The 17,721-nt window shown below is 42.8% G+C and overlaps 3 protein-coding genes across 3 annotated transcripts in view; 2 read left to right on the forward strand and 1 right to left on the reverse strand.

Moving 5' to 3' along the window:
* The first annotated feature begins 227 nt into the window (after positions 1-227).
* Positions 228-3,458, forward strand: LOC310791880 (peptidyl-prolyl cis-trans isomerase Fkbp12-like). The gene is made up of 5 exons (XM_083653557.1): positions 228-342; positions 429-476; positions 1,067-1,179; positions 1,268-1,438; positions 2,979-3,458. Exons 1-4 carry the CDS (start codon positions 306-308, stop codon positions 1,394-1,396), a joined length of 327 nt encoding a protein of 108 aa, XP_083509683.1. The 5' UTR covers positions 228-305; the 3' UTR covers positions 1,397-1,438; positions 2,979-3,458.
* A 1,909-nt stretch (positions 3,459-5,367) lies between these two features.
* On the forward strand, positions 5,368-14,905 carry LOC310792356 (plexin domain-containing protein 2-like; the record flags this gene model as incomplete). The annotated part of the gene is made up of 14 exons (XM_083654078.1): positions 5,368-5,464; positions 7,183-7,403; positions 8,011-8,154; positions 8,736-8,805; positions 9,294-9,416; positions 9,614-9,732; positions 9,856-9,955; positions 10,292-10,387; positions 10,764-10,845; positions 11,656-11,716; positions 11,798-12,029; positions 13,820-13,855; positions 14,078-14,235; positions 14,696-14,905. The coding sequence occupies 14 exons, from the start codon at positions 5,368-5,370 to the stop codon at positions 14,903-14,905; spliced, it is 1,749 nt and encodes a 582-aa protein (XP_083510204.1).
* A 2,749-nt stretch (positions 14,906-17,654) lies between these two features.
* LOC310792357 (uncharacterized protein) overlaps positions 17,655-17,721 on the reverse strand; it is a gene marked incomplete at its 3' end in the record, with an annotated part of 29,305 nt that continues 29,238 nt past the window's right edge. The window contains exon 15 of the mRNA XM_083654079.1: positions 17,655-17,671. Within this exon, the coding sequence (XP_083510205.1) occupies positions 17,655-17,671 (17 nt within the window). The remainder of the gene's footprint in view (positions 17,672-17,721) is intronic.

The raw sequence follows: 17,721 nt of genomic DNA on the forward strand, positions 1-17,721 counted from the left end.
TGCCTGTCAATTCCCATAAATAAATAAATGGGGCAAAAAAAATAAAAATGAAGGGTGGCCTCCTAACCTGGAGGGCCTGTGCGCGTACCCCGGGCCTGTGCCCCCCGCATACTCCGCCCATGCCTCTCAACCATGTGAGACATGCTAACCAATGACTCCGTTGGACACTCAGAAGACGAACCAATGCTATTGCAGCTTACTGAACAGTGAACACATGCGCGCGCACACACGCACACACACACAATAGCACATTGTTTGTAGCTCGCTTGAAGCTAGGCTGAGACGAGGAAGATTGAGGAGTGAAAATGGGAGTACAGGTTGAGACCATAAAGCCGGGAGACGGTAAACTGCTTTGTTCCAGTTGAATTACAGTAGAATGTTTCCTTTCCCAGCAATATCGTGATGTTTAGCTGTTCTCCCCTTTTCAGGAAGCAGCTTCCCGAAAAAAGGACAAAACGTCACTGTGCACTATACTGGTGAGTCAGACTGTGTAACAGTATTTTGTTAATGTATTTAACACATTTCCAGAAGCTGTGGCTCAATTTCTCAAAACACAAAACTGAAAAGACTTAACCACTTTGTCAAAACTCCACAAATCTCTGGCAAAATGAAACGCCAAAACAATACACAGGGCATCAATGAAACACGGGTGTGATCAATTTAAAACACTGCCATCAAAATAGTGTCCATGTATGTTTTGGCTTCATGAGCCCATGTTACTATTCAAATGCATAACATTATGTGGAAATAGTTTGCTTTTTCTCGTACACACACACAAATGCTACCTATTTTAGCAAAACCCAGTAATTTCACTCACAAGTACCAACTAATCCTCATAAGCATGAACTAATCCTTAGTTAATCATTATTCATAATTAACTAAGTACGCTTCATTAGTGCCCCATTATTGTAAAGTGTTACCTCAATACTCAATTATAATGAAAATTTAAGCTGCAACAAAAATAAGGTAGCTAATATCCAGCAAGCTGGGGAGAGAATTAACATTTGTAAGCATAACTATGTAGAGAGATTAGTCACCAGCTGCTAACAAGCTGTTGTTTGAACAGGCACACTGCTAAATGGAAGCAAGTTTGACTCCTCAAGGGACCGCGGAAAGCCCTTCAAATTCAAGCTTGGAATGGGTGAGGTGATTAAAGCCTGGGATGAAGGAGTAGCCCAGGTAAGAAGAGGCGTTTTCATAGATATTCCATTTTCATATCAACAATATATTTCCGTTTTTATGACTCAGTTGTTGAACACCTCCACAGATGAGCCTGGGCCAGCGGGCCAAGCTGACCTGCTCACCGGACTATGGCTATGGTGCTCGAGGGTTCGGGGAGGTCATCCCTCCCAACTCCACTCTCATCTTCGATGTTGAGCTGCTGAGCTTTGCCTGAATCTTTTGTCTTCACAGCATTTAATGCCACTCAAATTCTCAGGTGAGAGGACTGGCTGTTTAAAGGTGTTTTGTGTAGCATTTTTAAACCTCAAATATGTCATTGTTGAATTAATGGTGATATCTTGGGCTAATAACTGTAAACAAACTAGACCACGGTGGAGACGTTTGATAGTCTCACACCAGTGATATTGTTAGTGCCTCTTAGCTGACTCTCAAATCCAAGAGTGCCAAGTTGATGTTTGTGTCCTTGTTGAGAACGATCTTCTGAAATTGTCTTGGCAAGAAGACACTTCTCAGCTGCTCGAGCACAGGGAAGCATCCTCATAGTTTGAGATGGGCTGTGGGATTGACATCGTACGCAAACAATTAAAAAGCACGGTTGGTAATTTTCCCACCTGTCAACCGGCTCAACAAAAGACATAGGGCAGTGGTGGTCTAAAGGTTAGAGAAGCCAGCTTGTGACTGGAAGGTTGTTGGTTCAATCCCCGGGACCGGCAGGATAGATCTGGGTGGGGGAAGTGATAAGCCGCACTCGTCCCTTCTCATTACCACCACTGGAGTGCCCTTGAGCAAGGCCCTTAACCCCAACCGCTCCAGTTGCCAGCAGATCAGACTGTGAATGTGTGAGTGAATGTGATCAGGGGACCCTGAATAAATAAAGGTTAAAAAAACAAATCTGTCTGGATGTAATGCGTCTGTTTCACAGTCTCTCCATGAATATTGGGGCTTCTTTCCTTCTTAGTTCTCATCAGCTTATTCACCATCTGATGCTTCCTCAGTTAAACTTCTGGGATCTTTATCCGCCCTCCAGCCTTGGTTTCTTCTGTTTTTGATGTCTTCCGCGGCTGTTAGATATTACATCAAACTCTATATGGAGGACACAAGAAAACAAGAATGCTAATAGAGAAAACACCCTAGTTTTCCCCCAAACTTAAGACTACATTTCCCATGAACCATGTTGCTTCCTGTTGCAAATAGGAACCTCACTTCCTCGGTCAAAGGTTACTAAGGAGGACTGCTAAAACTCCACCTAGAGGTGTCTGAAAAGACTTGATTAAAAAATGCTTGATACAAGATGGAGCCTTTCAGGAGTTCATATTAATATGTTTAGAAGCAATACTAACCTACAATTTGCATCAGCTTTCTTTCTTTAATTTATCGTACCCAGGTGTAGGCCTATTAGTACCAGGTTTCATTAAGTGCTTATGTTCTACATGCTGACAGTAGGGCTGCACGATATTGGAAAAAACTGACATTGCAATATTTTTTTATTCTGCGATATATATTGCGATATGAAAAAATACAGGAATTTTCACCAAAAGTCTTGAATAGGTCTATCAAGCCTTGCTCATTTAAGAAGGTGGCCTAGTGGGTAACGTGCGTGGTTGACGTAGTAGGAAGTGAGTGTGTTTTTAGCCACAGACAGGGTGAGTTGCAGGACATTGCGTTGACGATGCTGAAACGATATATTGTGCAGCCCTAGCTGACAGTGATTCTGCTTTTATCCTTTGTGGTTTCATTTACACAGTCATGGTAAAAAAGGGGAGTGCAAACTGAATTCCTTTTTCCTTTCACTACAGGTTGACTCCTGTCTCTTGCCTAACACCCATGTCTATACTGGAGCTGCAACAGGCCTACTTGAATCTCCTTTCCAGACAGTGTGTTACGGCATTTGATATGACACCTTTTCCTCATATTAAATTGTAAGATGTTTAGCTTTCCATTGATCACATTCCTCTGTATTTTATGGTAATGTTTTCTTTTTTATGTTTTGTTTAGTGTATCATCCATTTGAAATGGTATTAATTGAGGATTAAATTGTCTTGAATTAAAAACTGAGTAAATATTTGTTCCACACGTCATGACCTGGCAAGGAAAAAAGTTGCACCGGATACAGTGCATGGTCAAGCATGTTGTATTGGTCCTACTGTCAGCTTACTACAAATGCAGAAATCTGTTAGTCCAGAACTCATAGTATATTGGCTGTGCATTTCCATCATAACATTTGTTTTTACCTAAAGTATTTCAAATGGGGATAATAAAGATTCCACTTCTCATTGCATCTTTTTTTGCTTGTTTTTAGAAACATGTAACACATTCAGTGCAAATCTTTTGAGGTGAATGGGTTTTGTGGTTTTGTAAGTAAATAGTGAATAGTTTGAAGTGAAATACAGTAGGCTGCAAACCACCGTGTTCTGTTACACAACTCGTTGGGATAGATATCTGTGCAATCTTATAATCGTCATGTCATGTCAAAGATTAATAGTTTATTCAGACAACACTTGTAATTATTTACCATGTTTGCGTGTAGTAGGAAGTAACGTGTTCCTCATCTTAGGTTAGCAAAGTCTCACAACCAACTTCTTATGGTCTCAGTGTTACAGTAGGCCTAGTTAGCAGAGAAATACACATGAGCGCTTCAGACAGGTGGGGTAAAAGCCAGGATTGACGCCTTTCATTATTTGTCTTGGAGGGAACGCCATGTCAGGTTTAGATTAATTGTTTTCTTGGAAACAACACTGAGCTGTCAAACTGGATTCTGTTCTGTAGGCATACGTGGATTTCAGCGCTTCATGCCAAGAGTTTTGAACATATACACACTGATAAAATGTAGTTTGTTAGCATAGGCCTACAAAGGCCTACAATACACTGACAGTGTGTCAACTGACTGAAGTGCAGCCGGCCAGTGACATTTAGGTATTTGTTGTTCTTCATGTGCAGTGATGTTAACTGCACATTTGGTGTCTGAGACAGCTTGACATACTTTCCCAGTTAAGTGCATGGCATTAGGAGTGTATTTCCCTTTGGACTGTCTATCTAAACCTCAGACCACACATTGTAGTCATTCCTCGGTGCCAACAAATACACAACAAACTGTTCAGAGATAACAGACAAATCAAATAACCTGATGATGACACTTTCTAAGCAACCAGCTAAACTCATCACCCTACCACCTGGCCCTATAGTATAGTGAGTTTATTTTGGTTCTTGGTGGTACTGTTGCCTTTTTACTTTTATTTTTAATCATTTTCCCCTCTGTTATCCCCATTTTGGACATCTCCTGTTTCAAGTTGGTGGAAATGACAGTTGTAACTTGTCGGCTAACAGCGACACCAAGTGGCAAAAGTCGGGGAAGTCGTCACATTAATTTGGTGTCTTCAAGTGCTCCTCCGCAGTCCGGAGGTCGTAATCTGGCCTGTCGGCACACATGTAGGCGCATTGCCCTGCACTGCCCTGCACCAAAGTAGTTTTTATCGTTTTATTCTATAGCCAAAGTAAATGGCACAAAGCTCATTTGTGCAGCAGCTGCTGAGTGAAAACAATATGTCTATCAGGGAGGGCACTCAGGGCATGTAATTTGTTGAACCAAAAAGGTTGTTCATAATCATAATTATATTTAATGATACGACTGTTTCACGACTTGCCTGCTGCTCCAGATATCCACAACTCTGCTAGCAGTGACAATTCTGACTTTCCCAGTCGTTACTGAACACTTTGTCCTGTCGAGTATGTGCGCTCTACGACAGCACTTGAACGCCACATTTCCACAAGCATGGACTCTTCTTGCGCGAAGGACCAGAGTGCAGCTCATCACCATGCTCAACATCACCGACCATATTTCAGATGAGAAAACGACGCATTCCTATGGAAATAAGACCGAGGCATGCGTAGTCTCCCAATCATTTGAGAGCACTTTGTTTGGCATGGACATTGACACGGCAACGCACTTGAAAGTTACATAGGCTAAATAATGCAGCAACTTTTCATCGTCTACTCTGCTTTATAGTAGGCTACCAACTACCACATTTAAAGTTTAGAAGAGTTCGGACTTTTTGTTCTTCTTGACCTACCTAAAAACAACCGACTGCAGATTGATCATATAGTGTGATATTCTGCGCCAGAGCCGCGCAGGAGCGCTCATCCATGACTTTCTTTGCGCTCTGAAGTTGCATTAGGAAGAGAGGAACGATGGCGATGACGGTGGCAAAGATCATTCGTCTTATTGCCGGGATGATGATTATTTTCCAGTTTCAAATCAGCCAAATGGAGTTCAAATCTGCCCATGGTAAGTCAGATCAATCTGGAGTCGCAATGGTGCTGCAGAGTGCAGCCAGCAGCCCGCTGTTGTTGGTACTGTAGTGTGTGATCAGTGATCACTTTGGATAGGACCACAAACATGTAATTTAATTTAGGACCATTGCTATGAAGATACAGTACTGTAATAGTTAAGGGCAGTAAAATTAAGTTTTATTAGCATCTAATTTCATTTATTTGCTCTTCATGTGTGTGTGTGTGTGTGTGTGTGTGTGTGTGTGTGTGTGTGTGTGTGTGTGTGTGTGTGCGTGCCTACAAGTAAACATGTTTAGGTGGATTAGGCAGGGAGAGGCAGGCTTCATTGTACTTTCATTGCAGACTGTACCTACTGTTACCCCTGTACCTGGTGAGCATCCTCAAATCAGTACTGGGCAACATTAACTGCTGATATCCAATATTTGGCCAATATCAGCCTGAATCACCTAATGTTAATAGAGATGACTACTCATTTTCGGTGGTGGGGGGGTGTCACCATGCACATTTGAACCTATAGTGAAGGTGCTTGTTATGGAACGGCTGTGTCTAGTTTCTCCACCTCTTCACACCTGCCCTCACATTATGTCCCCATGTGATGTTATTGAGTGAGCTAATATGAGAGATGATGTAGGTTTTTACTGCGTCTTGGGGTCACCGGTCTTCTGCAGCCATGTGACAGAAATATAGACACAACAGCCACCACTGCCCAGCCTCTCAGGCCCACTCCTGGACCTGCTGGTGTGAAGAATGTGAGGCATCCTTTCACCCTCTGCTGTGAAGGAGGGAGTCTGGACTGCTGTCACTGTAGAACCACGGGGTGACCATGCATGTTTGCCACATGGTCCACAAACAACTGAAGAACTGTTTTTGTCCTGTTGCATGCAAGGATTGGAAACCCCAGGTTTAAAGATGTTTGAGATGTTCTACAGATGTTCTTCTGCTCTGAAAATCCTCTTAGGAGTTCCACCAAATAACTATCCTGAGCATTTTGTGTATGAATTCATTATCATTGTATATCCTTCAAAAACAAAACGCTTTCCAACTGTGAGTTTTGCAAATTATTTTACTTTTTGTAACTCAGGCAGTGCTACAGGTTTTTAGGTCATCAATCATGCATCAGAACTAAACGTCACCTCTGTGTTTTTGGTGGCCTAGACAGCTCTAGACAGCCTCAGAATATAGACCAACTCCCTGCTTCACAACATGAGGGTCTGTAGATATCTCTACGTCTGTAGATACCTCTACGTCTGTAGATATCTCTATGTGTGGTGCACAACTCTTGAAAAGTGGTTAAAGACCGCCTCCAAACTAATTAGCAGAGTAATGCATAAAAACTTCAGGCAGTAGTCTGGGGTAAAACCGGAGAATGTTGAATAGTATATTCAGGAATTGACACCTTTAAGTATTTGTGCTAGAGGGAACGCCATGTCATGTTTGTCAGGATTAGATGTATTGCTTTTGTGAAAACAATGTTGCTGTCAAACTGGATTCTGTTCTGTAGGCTCTTCATGCCAACTGGTTTACAAATGTTTGAGACATTCTAGAGGTTCTTCGGGCATTGAAAATCCTCTTAAGAGTTTCACCAAATATGCGGTCAGATCCTGAGCATTTTGTGCTTGACTACACTGTTGACCACATCGTATAACCTTCAAACACAATCATAAACACGCGAGAAGGAAACTGTCATCATGTCCCTTCCTCGACCATCCATAGGGGTCTATCGTGACGTGCAGGGGCTGGCTCCTCCAGAGGGAACACTGGATATAAATGTAGAGAAGTCCAAGCCCAGGTGGAGGAGGTGGGTGTCCAGGGCCAAGTCTGGGGCCGCTGGCTGGGCCGATAAGAGGGGCCACTACCGAGACCAGCACCAGCCGGAGGACTCGGACTCTGACCTGCTCACTGAGGAGGGACACGACAACTCCTCACAGATAGTGGTAGGTTTACTGTGCACCCATAAGCAATAATGTAAGCACATCTACTGTACTCAGTTACTCAGTACTTCATAAGTTCATTGTACTTAAGTACAAGTTGGTACTGGCACTTTACTTGAGTATTTCCATTTTGTGAAACTTGAAGGGGCACTTCACTGGAAAAAAAAACAATGCTGATGTATTTTGCACATGATTCAAGTCACACAGGCATTCATTTAGTTTTGCAGTTATTGAGAGGTGATTTGAGTTGATGCCAGTGATGTCATCAGAAGACTTGTAATCCAACCTAATGATTCAGTGCCTTCTGATGACTTCACTGGCATCAACTTAACCCAAATCAACTCAATAACTGTCAAACTAAATGAATGTCTGCAAAACTGTTGTCAGGTTTCGGATATGTGTGAGATCATGTGCAAAATAAATCAACATTGTTTTTCTGTGAAGTGCCCCTTTAATACTTTTACTCCTCTCCTCTCCTCCTGAACTTGTACTTTTTACTCTATTACAATGATGTGACGGCTGTAGTTACTAGTCACTTTGCAGAATAAGGTTTTACATGCCTTCGTCATGGCATGTCATGTATCATGTATGCTGGTGGTGTTTTGGACAGGACATCGATCATGCGTACTATACATCTAAAATCTACGGGGCTGCAGACCCTGCCAGCAGAGAGCTGTGGGTGGAGCTTGATGAGATGGAGGAGGATGGCTGGAAGGTGCATGGCTTCCTGTCCAGCACCCACAGACAAGCTGAGGTATGCATGGCCTCCTGTCCAGCACCCACAGACAAGCTGAGGTATGCATGGCCTCCTGTCCAGCACCCACAGACAAGCTGAGATATGGAATCCGTCCATGTGAAGGCAGTGGGCCGTCGCTGCTTTCTCACAGATTACTTTAGCTGCCGTAGAAGATACAGTAAGGTACAGTATTCAAAGTCAAAGTGTATAGATAGCAGGAATGGCATCAATTCACTTTGAATTCATGGATGTTCCTGAATTTAAAAAATATATAATTTATATACAGTAAATAACTGAAAATGTCACCATAAAAAGGTTATTATATCCAAATTATAAAGACATACATTTTGATGAAAGGTCTGTCATTAATATACAAATTGTTTTTTCCTTTACATTTTGAAAGGATTTAAAGGGAATGACACCAAACCTCGACAGGAAAACAATTTATGGAAATCAAAGATAGAGTGAACTGTCACTTAGTTGCAATGATTTAAATTAGTATAAATTATTATTATATTTAAGTTGAAATGATAGATTCTGACAAGGATCTTTTTTTTTACACTCTGATAATAGTGGACTTTACTTTTCTTTGCTTCCAGAGAGTGAATCTTTCCTTTGGTTTTCCTTTCTATGGTTATATACTAAAAGAAATCACCGTGGCAACTGGAGGTAAGTCTTTTTTGTTCTTTTTTTGGCAACACAATCAACATGTCGTCTTTCCTCTACTAATTGTGGTCTACAGTATTTGTGCTCAGAGTAGTTTCCAGATATTGAACCTTAAATTTTACACATAAACAAACATTAAAGACTATAAGGTTTTTATTGTTTATCCTCTTAAATGAACATAAGCTATATGTACGTATATTTGTAGGGCCACATTAAATGAAGAGTTGCATTATATGAAGAACTCATTCTAGATCAAAACGTCAAAATGGAAACACACAATTTTCCGTTTACACAATACCTGATTGAGATGGATGTTGTGAATGTCTCTGTCCTCACAGCTGAGCTTACAGACTTACTGATGGTAACGCGTGTGTGTGTGTGTGTGTGTGTGTGTGTGTGTGTGTGTGTGTGTGTGTGTGTGTGTGTGTGTGTGTGTGCGCGTGTGTGTGTGTGTGTGTGTGTGTGTGTGTGTGTGTGTTTTCCTCTCGCAGGTTTCATTTACACTGGAGACATCATCCACCGAATGCTAACAGCCACTCAGTACATCGCCCCTCTTATGGCTAATTTTGACCCGAGCCTTTCCAAAAACTCAACTGTCTTTTACTTTGATAATGGTAAGAGAGAGTTAGCTTGTTAGCATGACCGACATTGTATTTGTGACTGTGTGCACACAGGCTTGTCGTGTCTGTTCTGTTGATCATGCTGTTGAATATGTTCTGTATGTGGTTGTGTGTATACTTGATGTGTGTGTGTGTGTGTGTGTGTGTGTGTGTGTGTGTGTGTGTGTGCGCGCGTGTGTCTGTATCTTCAGGCACAGCATTGGTGGTGCAGTGGAACCGTGTTCACCTGCAAGACAGCTTCCGTCGGGGAAGTTTCACCTTCCAAGCCGCTCTGCACAGCGACGGACGGATTGTCTTTGCCTACAAAGAGGTGACGTTTCTCCTCTTTGTAGCCATATTTCGGACTGTCACATCTTCTTCATTTGCATCTTTTAACAGGAAATTAGGTTAATCTGGATGATGATGATGATTATTATTATATATTTGTTCACAGATTCCCATTGACATCGATGACATCAGTGCCGAGAATCACCCGGTCAAAGTAGGCCTATCGGATGCTTTTGTGGTGCTCCATGAGATACAGCAGATCCCCAGTGAGTGGCAGATTAGTCTTATATCTACGCTTGATTCTTGTCACTGCTGTTGGCTGAAAACCTTGAACCTCCAAAATGCGAATCTCCAAAACGTTTATCAAAGAAAATCAACCTTATCGTTAGATTTGTGAACATGTCTTTTTCAGTTTATCAAAGTTTTTTTAAAGGTCTTCATACACCCAAGGGTCCTAAAACCTTCCCATTAACCCAGAGAGAACTATGCAATCCTTCAATTCAAGTAAACACAACATTCAGTAAAACATGTGACATTGTTTTGTGACAAAGACTTGAGCTCTCCTCACTGTTGACAGTCATGTTCTCTGTGCCACGCTTCAGATGTTCGGAGGAGGACCATCTATGAGTACCACAAAGTTGACATCCTTAAATCCAAAATCTCCAACTCTACAGCCGTCGAGATGCTACCTCTCCCTAGTAAGTTAGTCCTACTTACAGTATAGATACAGCGGTGAGGCTGAGAACCTAATCTAAACGCATGTTTTGGATTTTTGATACCATGTCACCCATTTAGCCTGGCCAACATTTGATTATTTGGCTGCTTGCAACACGGTGAAATTGTAAGAATGACTACATTGGTACAGTATGGTACCAGTCAAAAGTTTGAACACACCTTTCCCACACACATTTAAGTGACTCGTACTGTATGTTAACAGGTAGCCATGTTTGCAAGTTAGCTGTACTCTGCAGGATGGCCTGTGATAAGCATAAGGTTTTGAAGGGTTCCCACATGCAGGCTGTCTCTTCCTCCAGACTCGTCACTAAGCCGCCCGTCATATTTCTTTCTTCTCAGCGTGTCTGCAGTTCTCCAGCTGTGCTCCATGTGTCACTTCTCAGATCGGCTTTAACTGCAGCTGGTGCAGTCGACTGCAAAGGTAAAGAGCTTTAACTGCAGCTGGTGCAGTCGACTGCAAAGGTAAAGAGCCGCCTGAAGTTTAACTGCAGCTGGTGCAGTCGACTGCAAAGGTAAAGAGCCGCCTGAAGTTGAAATGCAGTCAAGGACTTGACGGTGTTGTGTTGTGACTGAGATATTTGGCACACGACAAGTCAGGGGATGGGAACACACAAGTTGCACATATCCTCACACAAATTGACCTTAAACTTGACTTCAGAGTTGACTTGGACTCTAGATTAGTGACTCATGAGCAATGCATAATCTGTAAAAGAATAGCATCGCTGCATTGTTTAAAAATGTTTGCGGTGTTTTTTTTGTTTTGTTTTGAGATTACAGATGTTTGTAAACATCACGCTGACCCGACAAACAGCAGCATGGCATCAGCTGCAGAGCCATCTATAATAGCATTCCGTTACAAAGACTGAAAAACTCATTGTTTGTTTTCCGCTCATTGCAGGCAGTATACAGCATGTACACTTGTCATCACTATGTGACCCATGGGGGTAACATCACTATGTCATCATGAATGTTACACTGTCATTGTAATGAACCAATGCCTGATAATAGCTAAATAAGACATAATGTAACTAGCCGGCTGTAAATAAGTATGAGAAATAAGAAACCACCATGATGTAGTTTAAGCAGACTATCTGAGACTTGGCTCAGACTCATGGGAGACTGAGACCTGACTTGGACTGGGATTAAGTGAAACTTGTGAATATCTCGGTCACAAATATACAGTATATGTTTGCACAGTATCTGTGGTTGAGCCTGCAGCTTCCCTTGTCAGATGCTCCAGCGGCTTTGATCGTAATCGGCAGGACTGGGTCGACCTCGGCTGTCCGGACGAGGTGCTTATCTTTTGCCTGAAACTGCAGACATTCAAGCTGTAACAGCACTGAGCAGAAACTAAATCCACGTTCCTTTTGCAGAGAAGGGACCCGAGGTGCGTCCGAACGGCCAACATCACAACAAACGCCATCTCTCCCCACCTCACGCACACGACCGCTCCGGTCACATCGACCACAGAGCGGCAGAGGACGTCGAGCGCTGCCCCCGCCCCCGTCACCAAGATCTCCACGGTGACCAACCCCCCCACGCGCAGCGGCACAAGCAGAAGAACAGTATCCACTGCCCGGCCCGCTACCAGCAAACCTCCAGAGGGTTCGTGTACACTCAAGTAGTTTGTAGCGACGGCGTCCGGGTAGCGCAGCGGTAGATTCCCCGCCTAAGAACACGAAGGGTCGCAGGTTCAAGCCCCCCATGGTATCCCCCTTGGTCGGGCGTCCATACGGGCACATTTGGCCATGTTTGCGGGTGGGAAGCCGGATTAAGGGTATGTGTCCTGGTCGTTTCACGAGCGCTTCCTCTGGTCGGTCGGGGCGCCTGTTCGGGGGGAGGGGAACTGGGGGGAATAGCGTGATCATCCGACGCGCTACGTCCTACTGGTGAAACTCCTCGCTGTCAGGTGAGAATAAGCAGCTGGTGTCTGCACGGGCAGGTGCTAGACCAGTGGTTCTCAACTGGTGGGTCATGACCTGAGTCGTGGATGTGTGCATGAGAAAAAAGTTCTTCTACTCATTGAGGACTCCAGCGTCCGTGGCCAACATTACTGTCTTTCAGGGGGGGTAGCAAGGTCATTTCTAAAGCCAAGGTGAAGATCCTGATATCATATGGAACTAGAGGTACCAACCATGTCAAGGAAGAGGGCTAAATAATGTCCCAAATTTAGGCTAGATTTTGGTGAGGGAAAAACGGGCATGGCCATTTTCAAAGGGATCCCTTTACTTCTCACCTCAAGATATCTGTAATGAGAATGTTATCTATCTTTTTTTGTAGTGAATGAATGTTTTTATCGTTTAATCTAATTATCCACTTGTAATAATCGTCTTTGTGTCGCCATTAAGTCCCCGTTCCTTTTCCTTCCTAGGAAGCAGTGTTAAATGTGACCATGCTGCACCAGCCACCAGCATGAAAAACTCCAACCAATAAAACATCACATCACAGAACAGTTCCACCCCTCCCATAAAAATGCCTTTCTCTCCCTAACGGATTTCCCATTGGATTCCCATTCAGATTTTTGAATGTAAAGATGCAGCTTCCTTGATTTGATGTAAAACAGGATGCTGTCAAACAGGATTTTGGGGCGGGACATAATGCAGTGAGGGATCATTCAAAGGTCTGAACCAATGGAATATCAGTTGGGTTTATGTGATGAGAGGGGTGGGGAGGGAGGGGTGGGGTAGTTCAAGTTTTATTGGTTGGCGTTTATTTTTCCACCTACTGGTGCACCATGCAGCATGAGGTCACTATTAAACATACAGTACTTGCTTTTCCAGGAAGCAAAAGTACATTTCAATTTCCTTTCATGAGGATTTTAAGAAGCAGGATACTCTTCACCTAGTTTTACATCAATATACATTTCAGTTCCCATTTCATTTCCACGTTGACTGTTTTGATTTGTGCTTCGAACAGCAGTCATTCCCCCAGTTTTGACCCATTACAGAGCGGGGTAGGGCTAATGTCATGATCATCTCCTGAATGAGTGCTTGATGTCACTGCATGGTGTCCAGGCTGAAGGTATTCGGTGAGGCTGACCATTTGAGGGTCAAGTGGCCAGCTATTTCCCAGCCCTCTGTGAGCTCATAGCTGAGCGTATACAACGGCATGTTAAATACTACATACTGTCCTCAGCTACTGAAGGATGACTATATGTGTGTATCACTATGTGTCTTGGTTGGGTCAAAATATGGGAGAGATTCATGTATACAGTATTTTTGGCTCGAGGAGCTACTGTATGTAGGCTTAGCGGCCCGACACTGTTTTGACATGGGCTCTTTCTTAGAATTACGAGATTTAATTTGTCCTAAGAATTCTGAAAGGCCACTCGTGCTGGAAAAAGCTATGTGTCATGTCATTTAGATTAGTCTGTGTTGTTGTTTTTCTCCTTTTAGATGGCACAAAGATCTCTTTGCACATCAATGAAGCACGTAAGTCATTCTTGTTCACCTATGTTTGTCGCTTGTGTATGTAACGGTTCTGAAAAAAATACACGTATGCAGTGTTGCAATGATCAGCATGATTTTTTCATTATGTCATTCTAACATCATTTAAATTCTTGTCAAGTCAATTTTTTGTCATAATTTATAATTGAAGTTTTAATACTATTAAGTATTAAAAAATCACAGTGTCTCACCATCACCTCTTTCCAGCAGCAGAGGTGGAGAGCACCGAGGAGACGGAGGAGCGACTGCAGACGGGTCTCCTAGTGGGCATCGTCCTGGTGATGGTTGTTATGGCAACAGTGGTCCTTCTGTCTGTCTACCTGTACAACCACCCCACCTCCAGCGCCAGCCTCTTCTTCATGGAGGTCGGTTACACCTCGCAGCTAGTAGCTCTGCACTAACCTGCCTCAGTTTGAATCACCAGTTAAAGGTGCATAACGTAAGTGTACCGACCTCTAGTGGTGACCAGTAGGAATTGCAACAACATGGTTGGGGAGTTATAGCTCTTAAACAAGGGTTCCGGGGCAGAAAGTGAGTTTGGAAAGACAGAAATCCAAAAAGAAATCATTGTGTCATTGGTATTTCTCAACAATCCTATAAATCCCCCACAGATATATTACGGTCATTTTGTGCTAGGGGGTAGTAAAAATCTTGCTTATTGATTATTTGGCTGCTGCTGCTTACATTAAGATCTGGTTTAATAATTCAGTAATATGGAAGAAGTTAATTATATTACCTGAAATTAAATTCCCCCAGAAATGTATACATCCTTCCATTCATAAACCCTCCTATCCATGTATTGATGCTCCCCCTCCTCCCGCACAGCGGCGCCCCACCCGCTTGCCCATCATGAAGTTTCGGCGGGGCTCCGGCAACCCTTCCTACGCCGAGGTTGAGGCTGCCAGCCAGGAGAAGGACAGTGTCATCGACCCCAGACAGGATTTCATCATATCAGGCAGAAGAGAGAGTGACCAGAAAGAAGGCTTCATAGTTCCAGATCAGAGGGAGCGCTTCCTGGTTTCAGAGAGCTCCTGACCAGAACTACATATCCCAGAAGGCTTTGGGATAGAGCTGGTTCTCTATGTGAGCAAGGGCTCCTTCCTCCTTAAATGCTGAGACGTTTTTTTCTTCTTCTTTCCTATTCAGCTGTTGCTCAGGTTCACTCTAAGGACCGGAGTCGAGCGTTCAGAGAGGAAAGCGTCAAACCTCTGTGAGGAAATGGAAAGTGAAATTACATTTTTAAATTTGACTGATGGACTTGGCTGCCGCAGTGTGGCTGCATGTTTTCTCTCGTGAAGCCGTAGGAAATGTTTCAAATGGCGTAAAGCTGTGCGAATGGAGGAAAATCCTCTTGTCTAACGGCAAGTATGTGTGAAAGACTCAAAGTCACAGAGCAAACTAGAAATAACCGCCTCGCGGTTGTATGCCTCCGCCAACAAGTCAAGTTGCAGTCTACATCCATGTCTGTCCAGACTCATAAAATATATGTAGTGAAGACTTGGAAGGAATTTAATAAAAGTTATTAAGTGCATTTTTTTTTGCAAAATGGAAGATATCACTATGATTCCAGTGAGAAACATACTGTCTTCACTTAGAGACTATTTTTTTTACAGATAAGTACAGAGGACTGATAGAGAGCTTCATCACAGAGTACAACGACAATCACCTGAAGCTCAATATCCGCAAAACCAATGAGCTGGTGGTGGTGGACTAACAGGAGGCCCCCATCCTGGTTGCCATCCAGGGAGAGAAAGTGAAGGTGGACTTATACAGTATCTTGGGGTGGAGATTCACTCCCCCGTATTACCTCCGGCTTGGTCGGGCTTGCATACAGACAAAATTGGCCGTGTCTGTGGGTGGGAAGACAGATTAAGGGTATGTGTCCTGGTCGCTGCACTAGTGCCTCCTCTGGTCAGTCGGGGCAACTGGGTGTAATAACGTGATCCTCCCACGCGCTACAGTACGTCCTGCCGGTGGAACTCTTCGCTGTCAGGTGAAAAGGCGACTGATCGGCAGAGGGGGTCAGAAAAAAGTGATAAATAGTATTTTGGGGTCCAAATCAATATAAGTAATGTGATTATTAGGTCAACTTAAAGGGTTTTGGTGTCTGCAAAAGTGAGTGACAGCACTTCCATCGTTTTTGTAGAATGACTCAAGATCGTTTTCTCAGGTACAGTGGTAAGCAAAACATTATGATGTCACAGTGAAGTTGACCTTTGATCTTTTAGATATAACATTTCATCACTTCATCATTTTATCCTATGAAGACATTTGTGTGAAATGTTGTCATAATTGGTGTATTCATTCTTGAATTATGGCCAAAAATCTATTTTGTGAGGTCACAGTGACCTTGACCAGTGACCACCAAATTGTAATCGGCTCATCCTTGAGTCCGAGTGGACGTTTGTGCCACATTTGAAGAAATTCCCTCAAGGCGTTCCTGAGACATCGCGTTAACGAGAATGGGACGGATGGACGGAGGACAACCCGAAACTTGTGTTTGCTGCAGCATCATAAAAAACCAAAAGGTGACGCTGTTCAGAGTTTGTTTTGAGTTCATCTCTCCCAAGGGCGGCTGTGATTTTCCAGAGCTCTTATACGTCGTTCACACACCTCCTTCACGAGGAAGAATGTCATATTGGGGTGTCATTTCCTCATCTCAAAAACACAGACGAAATTCCTCACCACTACACCCACCTTCACCGGCCCTGGGGGCGAGCGGGGCACAGACAGATTTCAGTGCTGTTTATCCCCAGTGCATGATATATTCTCACAGTGGAACAAATGTTTGTGACTTTGGGAATGCTTGTTTTTTTTATTTATTATCTGGAGGTAATTTGAATAAAAGCATAAAAAATGTGAACAATTTACTGATTATACTGATGAAATAACACCTAACAACCATGGAGCATGATGTAAAATTAGATCTTTACCTCAAAATGCTAGTTATGTATTATTCATAGTCAGTAGTTAATCAATATTTGGCAAAACAACACATGAAGTGAATTAGTGTGATTTCTCCTATCGTGCTGTAATTGTTCACATGTATGACAACTGATCTGTTTATTTTTTATTCAAGTACAGTGAATATATTATTAATCACAGGTTCCAATAGCTGTTCTGCTTGTTAATGTGGCTGATAATACTCAGTCATTGTACAGCATTTATATGGCTTTATTCATCAACAAGTTCAATGGTCAACAAACTAACAAATTGTTTCACTCAATGGCATAGTTAGGATAAACACTCTATACAAAAGTATGCTATTTTAAACATTTAACAATTGATTTTTACAAATACTAATTTCACCACTTCTATCTCACTGTTGGAAAATCGTCCACACATGGAATATCAAATCCTCAACTTTTAGTGATATTCCTGTTCTTATATGAGCTGATTTATCTGATCTATGCTGTAGAGTTGAACAAGGACATGACGTCCTTCAAAACCTCAGGAGGAATTTTCAAAAAGTACACAGTCATCAATCTGAGAATAAAGCCTTTTTTCTAAAGTCCTGAAAAGTTGTCATTTGAAGAATCATAGGTTTTTCTCCACTAGCAGTGATAATTATATACAGCATGAACAGAAAACACCCCTAGTATTGTCCCATATTCTCTGAGGCTCAGCGTAGTTGAATGTAGTGTGAAATTAAGGCAAAGAGCACCCGTCCAGCTGGATCACTTGGAGCGGCCTGTAGGCTGCAGACACCCAGGATCAAGGCACTACTGTGGGGGAAGAGACTGCAAAGGTCCAGGTTGGCTCGTCACATGGCAGTCAGCCCCGCTTATGGTTCTTTATCTTCTGAGACACAATGTGACAAAGACAACAAATGCAGATATGAAATAAATACA

This window comes from Poromitra crassiceps (assembly GCF_964638095.1).
Source record: "Poromitra crassiceps genome assembly, chromosome: 17".
NCBI lineage: Eukaryota > Metazoa > Chordata > Actinopteri > Beryciformes > Melamphaidae > Poromitra > Poromitra crassiceps.

Bases quoted from the DNA above. Each gene is read 5' to 3' on its own strand.
- LOC310791880 (XM_083653557.1), top strand. From the start codon at position 306: ATGGGAGTACAGGTTGAGACCATAAAGCCGGGAGACG. The intron at 343-428 runs GTAAACTGCTTT...TCCCCTTTTCAG, and splicing joins GACCATAAAGCCGGGAGACG to GAAGCAGCTTCCCGAAAAAA. The intron at 1,180-1,267 runs GTAAGAAGAGGC...ACACCTCCACAG, and splicing joins GGGATGAAGGAGTAGCCCAG to ATGAGCCTGGGCCAGCGGGC.